The following is a 10,077-nucleotide window of genomic DNA, read 5'->3' as shown; positions in this document are numbered from 1 at the left end:
GGACAATGGAGGAGCTACAGCTCTCTATTATAACTCATGATCTCTCTTTTCCCCCTTTTACCTTCTGCTTCTCTTCCTCTCTTTCCATCCTCCACCTATCAATCTCAATCTGACTTCACCTATCCTCTGCCACACCCTCTCTCCCTTCCTCTTTGCTCTCTCTCCCTCTCTCCTGTCATCCTCCCTCTCCGGGCCTTGTGTCTCAGGTGTGTGTTCGGTCTGTGAGCAGTGATGGGGGACTGGAGTCTCCTGGGGAATTTCCTAGAGGAGGTCCAGGAACACTCCACCTCAGTGGGGAAGGTCTGGCTCACCGTCCTCTTCATCTTCCGCATCCTGGTGCTGGGCACGGCGGCCGAGTCGTCCTGGGGCGACGAGCAGAGCGACTTCCTGTGCGACACGCAGCAGCCCGGTTGCACCAATGTGTGTTACGACCGTGCCTTCCCCATCGCCCACATCCGCTACTGGGTCCTGCAGATCGTCTTCGTCTCCACGCCCTCCCTCATCTACATGGGCCACGCCATGCACACGGTGCGCAGGGAGGAGAAGCGCAAGAGGCGGGAGCAGGAGGAGAGGGAGGAGAGAGGGGAGAGCGGGGGAGACCTGGAGGGGGAGAAGGAGTACCTCCAGCAGAAGGAAAGCGGAAGGGAGCCGGCGTCCGAGGCGACGGTCCGTATCCGCCTTAAGGGCGCCCTGCTGCAGACGTACATCCTGAGCATCGTGATCCGCACGGTGATGGAGGTGACATTCATCGTGGTGCAGTACCTGATCTACGGGGTGTTCCTCAGGGCGCTGTACCTCTGCAAGGCCTGGCCCTGCCCCAACCCCGTCAACTGCTACATGTCCCGGCCCACAGAGAAGAACGTCTTCATCGTCTTCATGCTGGTGGTGGCCGGCGTGTCTCTGCTGCTGTCCGTGGTGGAGCTCTACCACCTGGGCTGGAGGAGGGTCAGGAAGTGCATACGCAAAAAGGCCATCCAGAAGAACAGCCAGAGAGCCGTGGCGGTGTCCGCGGCCCTGGAGCCCAACAGCCCGCCGCGGCCCTCCGCCTCCTGCACTCCCCCTCCTGACTTCAGCCAGTGCCTGGCAGCTCCGGGCTCCATGAACCCCATGACCTCCATGACCTCCTTGGCCTCTCATCCCTTCAACAACAGGATGGCGCTGCAGCAGAATTCGGTCAACTTGGCCACTGAGCGGCACCACAGCCGGGACAACCTGGAGGACGAGGACTTCCTCAGGATGAGCTACAACCAGGCAGCGGGGGAGCTGCCCAACGGCTGCTCCCCGTCGCCTCTGCTGCACTCCAGCTACCTGAAGGACAAGCGGCGCCTGAGCAAGACCAGCGGAAGCAGCAGCCGGGTTCGCACAGATGACCTGGCAGTATAGATTCACAACCAGAGAGAGCGGCTGAGAGGGGGGAGAGAGGAGGGAGAGCTGGACCTTCAGATCCAAAGAGAAGGGGGGGGAAAGATCAGTTTAGACAGAGTGTTGATTCTGAATGAATGGATCAGTCAGACAGTCAGTGAGCACAGACTAGCTATGCAAACCCTGGTGCTGATGCCTGAACCAGAGACAACTGACTGTCGAGGACAGACTGAAGGAGTCTGTGAATGGACCCTATAAACTTGACATGTGTGTCTCTGTGACCACATACTGTTTGTGAACAAAGCTGTCCCCAAGCTTGAAAAACAGACATCTGAACTGCAAAAGAAAAATAATTTTGAAATCAGAACAGGGTAAAAACTGTGATATCTGACAAATGTACAATGTATGTTTTTGATAAAGTAGTCCAGTTATATCAACAGTAAAAGCCAAAGACTGAGAGAGAGAGAGAGAGAGAGAGAGAGAGAGAGAGAGAGAGAGAGAGAGAGAGGGGGGGGGGGGGGGGGGGAGAGAGAGAGAGAGAGAGAGAGAGAGAGAGACTATGGAGAATGACCACCTGATCCCCAGTATGAGATGACTGAGGCTGTTTTCAACTGCAGCACAGTTTGTAAAGTGAAATTATGACACACATCTCAACAATGCAATAAATCATAGATTAGATTCTGGCTTTAAATAGCACAACAAACTGTTTTTTTCTCCCAGGGCAAAAAAGAAATGACAAAAGAAAACAGGGAAGTGACATGCAGTAAACTGTGAAGCTTGCCATTCCATAAATTGGATGTTTGTGTACAGAGCGTGCGCAATGAACTACATCAATCAAGGTAAAGTGCCTTAAAGAATGGTGTGATAAAATCTGTTTTTCAATTTCCATATAACATTTTTCTTTTCAAAAGCCATGGCAAAGACTGTAAATTTAAAGTTAGCACAAATCTGTTGACTTACTAACTTCATTGCACTATACCTGTCTGATTGACGAACACTTAAAACACAAGTGTGGATTACGGCTAAGTAAATGAGTTGATATCCTTGAGTTGATATCCTTAAAGCGAAATAATTCACAATCTAAAAAGTGTGAATAAATTGTTTTTCATTAATCATATGTTTTGCAGGAGCCTTCGTGTGCAGGAATGATGACAGAATGTATTTTGAGAGCATTTTTCCCTGTGAAGGGGATTCAAAGAAAAAGATGATGGTCCTACAAGGATGCTGTTATGACGAGTTTCGGCCACTAGGTGGCGACATTGCACTTGCTTTTCAGTTTCTCTCCTCGAGCCATTGTGTAACTAGTGAATTTGTCCCTATGCAATGTAAAAAGGTAAATATTTCAACTGATGTTTTTTTGAATGCATTTTATTTCATTTCAGTCTTTTTGTCGTAAATGTATGTACTATAACTGTAGAGGTTTGGTTTATAACCTCAGTTTGTAAAAGACTATCTTTTGCAACCAGGGGTTTGAGTTGTTATCCTATATATATGCAATACAGCAAACATCCATTTTAAAAATAGAAATTCTTTCTAAGCCTATACATCCACTGCAGTTTTGGTTGTTTGACACAGACCCTATGTCATAATACCATCACTAACTCATCACAAATCAATAAATGATCAATTACACAATCTGCTGTGGTGAGTCTCTTTCAAGACCTGTGAATTGTCAGTGTTACAGTATATTATTTGAAGGAATGTCTATATTATTAAATCTTTTTGTTTTTTGTTTTCCTGCACTTATACAGATGCATGTATGCTATTATAGAGTACATTACAAACAGACATAATCACACTGGATACCTAGCACTGAATTGTGTAAAATCTGAGATTTTACATTTAGATCAAGTTGCCCTATTAAACCCAACTGGAAAAGATGGACATCGAAAACAAGGGAGAATCAGGGGGAAGAGATAGCATTAGCAGCTATGCATTAATAAAAAAAAAAAATTTAGAGTCTCATCAAACAAGCATAAAACACCAAATCATGAAACATGCCTAAGTCACAAGTCACCACCCATCAAGATAATTTAGTGACCCAGAGGAAAAAGGAACATGGATGAAGGATTTCCTTCATTTCTTGCAACAGGCCTACAGCTTTGATATGAGTGATAGCCTTACAATGATATTCATCTGACACTGAATCAGTATCTTGTTATGCTCATCACCATTGCTATCTCACAGACTGTTGTCACCAGAAAGGCCCTGCAGCAGACAGACTGGCGAAGATGTTTTTGCACAAACAAAGACTGTGGCTTATCATCTTTGCCAGGAAGCAGGGTGCTAGCATCTAGCTTTATCTGCCACAAGCTGAAACGGAGTGGGAAGCTACAATATATGCAAATATTTTCCATGTTTGTTAATCACCTGTGCACCTCTGATTCACTTATGCAAACTACCCTCATTTGATAATCAATGTAGGTTTTTGCTGTATAAGGCACATACTTTTTGTCTGTAGAGCAGAGCAGTAGCCAAGAGGATGGCTGTGTGAATGATTGCTCTCCAATAAACTTTTCCTTTCTCTGTAAATCAATCATGGGTTGATCAATCATTAATTTTCAAGAAATATTGAGGCAAGGATTTCAGTTGTCCAAGGCTCCAAGTTTGGACAATAATGCATAAGTGTGTAAAAGATTTGTTTAAATGGATGGGGATCAGGTTTAGTCCAGAAATATTGGACTGAAAGAATTTGCATTCAAGATGGATGGTGAGTAGTACACTATTATAATAATTTATGACAAGTATTATTTGAGTTGTGGCATCATCAGACGGTGAGGTGTAGGTACACCTATGTCCTGTGGAGGGCAGCAACAGTCTGAGATGCATTTAGTCTTCCGCACATTTTATAGAAAAAGAAGAAGCAAGGCAGGAATATGATGTCGTTTTGGGAAATGTAGTTTTCTTTTCGTGGTTATCAGCTTTGCCAAGCTGTATCGTGCCCTACAGTTCCCGGCATGCCCTTCGGCCTAAACCGGCGTCAAGAGTTGCCGAATGACAAGTGATTTCATCAATAATTCAATTTTTATAACGCAAGTGGCATCAATTCATTTCATCTCCTGTTGAGAAAGTAAGTACATTTGCGGCAGAATAATAATCTGTTATCATGACACAGGTAGCTAGGCTGGCTGCTGACAGCGAGACCGATTTATGAGTAACGAACGTTTCACATTATGCCATGATCTTGAAGTGAATATAGCCTGGCAAGAGTTAGCTGCATGCTCGTTAGTGTTAGCTTACTTGTTAACGAGTTACCTGAGATTAGTATGACAGTAACTGTTAAAGCAAATACCTGTTGGCTAACCGACGTTACCCCTTGCTTGAATTATGCTTTACTTCGTAAGCAATTTTATCGAATATGTGAACTTCATAACTCTGAAATGAGGTAACGTTAACTTAGTTATCTTGTTTACCTTGCGGAGAAAGAAAAGCGATAAGTTAGCCTGAACTGTTCCTGACCTGAACAACTAGCACTGGAATGCTGCTATGATTCACACATACTGTACATTAATGCTGCCATGATTCACACATACTGTACATTAATGCTGCTATGATTCACACATACTGTACATTAATGCTGCTATGATTCACACATACTGTACATTAATGCTGCTATGATTCACACATACTGTACATTAATGCTGCTATGATTCACACATACTGTACATCTCATTTGTTGTTGTTTGCCTCTAATAATGATATTAATGATAGGACTTACCAGGATTTTACCACTTAACACAGCTGACCACTTAATACAACACACATACTACATAGTAGGGTGGGCACTGGAGCTGGTAGGCTGTAAGACTGTAGGCTAAGTGTCTTGCTTAAGGGCACACAGAAAATATATTATTAGCCTATTTCTACTATTCTTATGATTCTTCCTCTTCTTCTTCTTCTTACTATTATTACTTTTATGTAGATTGGGCCAATTCAGACTGACTCTGTAAATATCACTCACAGAACAATCTGTGTTGTTTACAGGGCAGCTATGAGGACTCTTTGGACCAAGGCAGGTGTTTTAGGTTCTGTATCGGTGTCCATGGCTTTTGGTTCAATGCTGTGGTCTCAGAAGAAGACCGAACCAGATCTGCTGTCTTCCAGTTGCACCACTGGCGATACAAATCCCAACTCTCCCTACGAGCTCAAACTGGTGCAAGTCCTGTTCCGACATGGGGCTCGAACACCGCTGAAGTCTATTCCTGACGTGATGGAGGTGACACTCCTATGCTGCTTTCCATCAACCCATTTCATGCGTATATCTTTAAAAAAATTACGATGTCACCAAATGTCTGTCAATAATAAATATGCAATTCTTTCTCTGGTCATGTTTCTCTCATTAAAGGTCCAGTGGGTGCCAAACCTCTTGGAGCCTCCAGCACACACCCAGATCAACTATGTGGTGACGGATCTGCAAGGAGGCCCCAGGCCAGCAGCACCTGTGGAAGACAGCTACCGGAGCAACATACTGACCGTGAGTAGGTGTGTGGTGTGGTGTTGTATGCAACCAGGCCTAGAAGAGCTTTCAGAAGAGAGAGTCAGACAGATATCACAGGAAAGCTACTAGAGTTGGTTCAGTGTAGGAAAGTAAGACCAGCCAGTGGTTCCTACAGTCATGGAAAACCTGGAAATGTCATGGGAAAATTGGGTTTTTCAGCCTGGAAAAGTTAAGGAGAATGATATCCAAATAAGTATGGAAATGTGTACATATTTTTTAACCAGTCAAGCATTTAATGTCAAGCTCAACCAATACGTTTGATGGAATAATAGACCAAATGACAAATTTCCTGATTGCATCTGTGTAAAGTCAAGACTGGGGAAGTTGAAATCAGCTATTTAATAACAGAATGCATCATTTGAATGTGGATGCTGACAAATATTGGTTATGGAAATGATGCTATGTGCAGGAAGATAATAGCTGAACACATCTGAAGTAAAGAGTAAAGTAAAAGCTTGGGAGCTAAAGTTAGCGAATTTGCCAGGCATTGTGGCCAGTGGGTGAAAATGATAGTTTCCTGTGCTGAGCTAGCTGCTTGGATAAAGAGGTTTACTGTACTGGGTTTAGCTTAGAAAGCTAAATCCCACAATATGGACTCCGGCCATCCTTGTACCACATTCACTTTGGCTTCCTTCATGCGATCAGCGACTGCAGGTGTGTGGCTGTTGGGTGACAGTTGTGATTATATCATGATCTTTTTGTTATGTTTGGCAGGGCGGCACGTTCCCCGGTCAGCTGACCACAGTGGGCATGCAGCAGCTGTATGAGCTGGGAGGGAGGCTGAGGAGGAGATACATCGAGGAAAACCCCTTCCTGAGCTCCGCCTTCAGCCCAGCTGAAGTCTAGTAAGTGTGCCCCACATCATGATGTGCAGCAGGACCACAAATACTTTTACCACACTGTACAGCTTTGATGCATTGGGTTTGTGAGTGCAGTACAAAGGATATCAGCCTAAACACTTTACTATTTCAAGTTGGCTGCCTTCCACGACCTATTTTTATTTTTTTTTCTCCTAGTGTGCGCTCCACTAACATTGTGAGGACCATTGAATCTGCCAAATGCCTAGTAGCAGGTCTGTTCCAGCAAAAACAGAAAGGTAAGGTAGGAGTCCATATGTGCATGATGTTATTTATTTAATTGTGGATCTCATGCCTGCTGCTGTCTGTATTTGTAATGTTCTTTCTGTTCTACTTCCACTTACAGAAGTTGTGCCCATATTAACAACGGAGGCAGAATCTGAAATCCTGTATCCTAACTACCATGGATGCAAGCTACTCAAACTCCTTAGCGGGTAAATAGAATGTATTTTCCTACCAGGCACAGAGTCACGCCAAGCCCAGAACATCCCATGCACTGGCTGCCCCAAATTGGAAGCTCGAAAAATGTGTTGTGCAAAATTATAAGGAGAGTTGAGCTGCCTCTGACAGGTTGTCATTGTGTATCTAATGTTTGGTGGCTGGCACTGTGTGTGTTCTGTGCAGCCACCGCTGGGCAGAGTCGTCCACTCTGCCAGACGTCGCAGCAGACCTGCAGAACATCCAGAACGCGCTCGGCATCGCCGCTCACCAGCGCGTCGATTTCATCCTCATTAGGGACGACATGGTTGCTAGAGAGGTGACACTGCAACATCATGATACATACGACTTTTATTAGGCCTTACCATAACCCATCGTGATTCGTATGATTTTTATTAAGCCTCACCATAACCCAAGTAATGTGTGGCTGCAGCATAGCAAGCTGTCGGTTACATAAATTGCCAAACCCTGTGACTCTGACATGTTCAAAAAAATTCCAGAGGATTTGCCAAGTCAAGGCCTGTGTTCAGTAATTGTATGTCTGACATGACTGTGTGTCATGTTGCTGCATATTAACAGACACATGGCCTGGCCTGCCCTGCAGTGCTGGACACCTGGAGGAATACAGTGGAACAGAGAGCTGTGGACATGATCTGCCATATCTACGAACCCAGCAAGAGGTTAGATAAAGCAACGGCAGAGGAGGAGGGGCTGCTGAAAAGAGTAGATTCCAATGTTAACAATAATCCACTGCTATTGTTGGCAGTGACAACAATTATTCACCTGTGTTGTATTCACTTCTATGAGCCTGCGTTAATTCTCTTGTCTGTTCGGTCAGGGAGAACCTGCAGCTGTGTGTGGGACCCCTGCTGCACACCTTGGTAGTCAACATTGAGGAGAAACTACAGGGCTCCTCATCAGAGCCAAACAGGTTAGACACCTGAGGATACACCCTTGTCCAAGAAAACACACACCCATTTCTTATGTAATCCTGATTGTGTACAGGTTTTAAACAGTTTGAATCTGTTATTGAAATCCTCTCTTACCCAGGAAGCTGTTCTTGTACTCGGCACATGACACCACTTTGATGCCCTGTCTGATGGCTCTGGGGATTTTTGACATGAGATGGCCACCGTACGCCGCCGATATCACTCTGGAGCTGCACCAACACCGGCAGACCAAAGAGCCCTTCGTTAAAGTGTCCTACATTGGCCAGGTAGGGGTGAGAATGCACTCTCAAGTGTGCCTTGTAGGAGGCCACGTCCACATTTTGGTAACACCCACAAGGAAGTAACTGTGATTTATCTGAGGAAATTGTTGTATGAATTCCTTGTCTGCACGGCCTCTGTAAGTTGCCTGTCTCTGTCTCTGCAGGACCAAGTTATTCCAGGTTGTAGTGGAGTCTACTGCCCCCTGCAGGAGTTCAAGCAGGCCCTCTCGGTGTACTCCCTGACCTCTGAACTCTACCGGTCCCTTTGTAACAGCACAGGGGGCACAACTGAACCCTGAGCCCTCCATGAGCCTTCACCCCTGAACACAGCAATACCCATGGCATGCACACACAGTCACCAGACACCATGTTTGTTTACGTCTTCTGCTTTCACCCCAGCCAGCAAACCACATCAATAATAATGCTTCAGTGTCAGAACGCACAGCGGCCATCTTTCCTGGGCACACACTTTTGGAGATTCTGTATTATAGACGCTTTTAGTTTATTTTAGATTAAGTCCTCATCTTGATTCATCAAACCATTCCAAATATTTAGGTTGGCATTAAGCTGTTTCATCTAGGCATTTAGTGTGTCATTGGTTGACCAAATGAACAATTTCATGCTAATGGTATATAAACACGTTTATGTACAGCAATTGTTGTTACTTATACCTGATATACAGTGCTTAGTGCCTCTGTATGCACTGAATTTGTTCAGTGCTGAACTTAATAATCAAGTTTACACCATTACTGCAAATTCAAGTATCCACTAAAATGTGGACATCTTAAACGTTCTTAATTTTCTTTTTCTAGTTGTCACCGACAGAAATGTAACCTGATGAACAATGTGGCGTTATCAATGCCTGTATCAAATTGCTGATGCATTTATTCTGCCAATTTGGTTGTGCTCTCAACCAAATGTTTCATATCCAATCATTTGGATATGACAAATCACAATACTACGCACTTCATGTACATAGTGTTCATAAACTGAGGGTACCGAATGTGTAACAGAAAAGAAATTCGCACATGACCACCTGGGTGAATGTCTTTTCCAAACCATGTATAGAACCTGCTGAAAGGGAATTATCCTGCTACAGTATGTTTTGAGAGTGAAATAGTAGGTGCCTTCTTTTAGGGATTTGTTGGTCAGAATATATGCATGAATTTAGGGCCCAATATACAGACCTGCGTGATACTGATATTGTTATACAATACCACACACTATACCTCATCGTGGGGATTTTCCCTTGAATCACTTCATATATATTTAAGTTTGCTTTGGATTGGTGAGGAAAAATAAAAATTCGACCAGCGTTGTGTGTCTCTTTCTACCAAGTGAAACTGCACAAACGGGTTAGAAAAGCACATTGGATCGGTTTTCATGTTCAAGTACATCAACACGCTTGCAACTATTTTGGAAGTGTGGTGTCCTCTGAAAATAGCTCTCAGTAAGTACCTCCTGATAAAATGTGAACTTGGCAATGCTACTTCTTGGTATGAGTTACTCTCGTAGGTCTAGTTGAATGTTGGTGAGCTGGTTAGACATGTACAACAAAGACAGCACCCGGACCACATAACTGACTAGACATGAATAGCCAAGAGCCACATGGACACACACACACACCATGGACAACATGTATATACCAAAACAATATCTTTTATTTGTAGTCCATCACCACAGCCCTGGTAGGCTATTCTGCACCAAAGCCA

The 10,077-nt window shown here is 44.3% G+C and overlaps 2 protein-coding genes across 2 annotated transcripts; both read left to right on the top strand.

Annotated features, from left to right (window-relative positions):
• The first annotated feature begins 231 nt into the window (after positions 1-231).
• On the top strand, positions 232-1,383 carry gja5a (gap junction protein, alpha 5a). Its single transcript, XM_071927035.1, has one exon. It carries the CDS (start codon positions 232-234, stop codon positions 1,381-1,383), a length of 1,152 nt encoding a protein of 383 aa, XP_071783136.1.
• Positions 1,384-4,361: 2,978 nt separating this feature from the next.
• On the top strand, positions 4,362-9,674 carry acp6 (acid phosphatase 6, lysophosphatidic). Its single transcript, XM_071927034.2, has 11 exons — positions 4,362-4,432; positions 5,347-5,578; positions 5,708-5,836; positions 6,575-6,705; positions 6,877-6,956; positions 7,064-7,151; positions 7,342-7,474; positions 7,735-7,835; positions 7,994-8,086; positions 8,206-8,371; positions 8,530-9,674. The coding sequence occupies exons 2-11, from the start codon at positions 5,354-5,356 to the stop codon at positions 8,662-8,664; spliced, it is 1,281 nt and encodes a 426-aa protein (XP_071783135.1). The 5' UTR covers positions 4,362-4,432; positions 5,347-5,353; the 3' UTR covers positions 8,665-9,674.
• Positions 9,675-10,077: the final 403 nt, after the last annotated feature.

The sequence above is a fragment of the Centroberyx gerrardi genome, chromosome 10 (assembly GCF_048128805.1).
Source record: "Centroberyx gerrardi isolate f3 chromosome 10, fCenGer3.hap1.cur.20231027, whole genome shotgun sequence".
NCBI classification, from domain to species: domain Eukaryota; kingdom Metazoa; phylum Chordata; class Actinopteri; order Beryciformes; family Berycidae; genus Centroberyx; species Centroberyx gerrardi.
This window is presented reverse-complemented; position numbering and strand designations above follow the sequence as displayed.

Bases quoted from the DNA above. Each gene is read 5' to 3' on its own strand.
- gja5a (XM_071927035.1), top strand. From the start codon at position 232: ATGGGGGACTGGAGTCTCCTGGGGAATTTCCTAGAGGAGGTCCAGGAA.
- acp6 (XM_071927034.2), top strand. From the start codon at position 5,354: ATGAGGACTCTTTGGACCAAGGCAGGTGTTTTAGGTTCTGTATCGGTG. The intron at 5,579-5,707 runs GTGACACTCCTA...CTCTCATTAAAG, and splicing joins CTATTCCTGACGTGATGGAG to GTCCAGTGGGTGCCAAACCT. The intron at 5,837-6,574 runs GTGAGTAGGTGT...TATGTTTGGCAG, and splicing joins ACCGGAGCAACATACTGACC to GGCGGCACGTTCCCCGGTCA.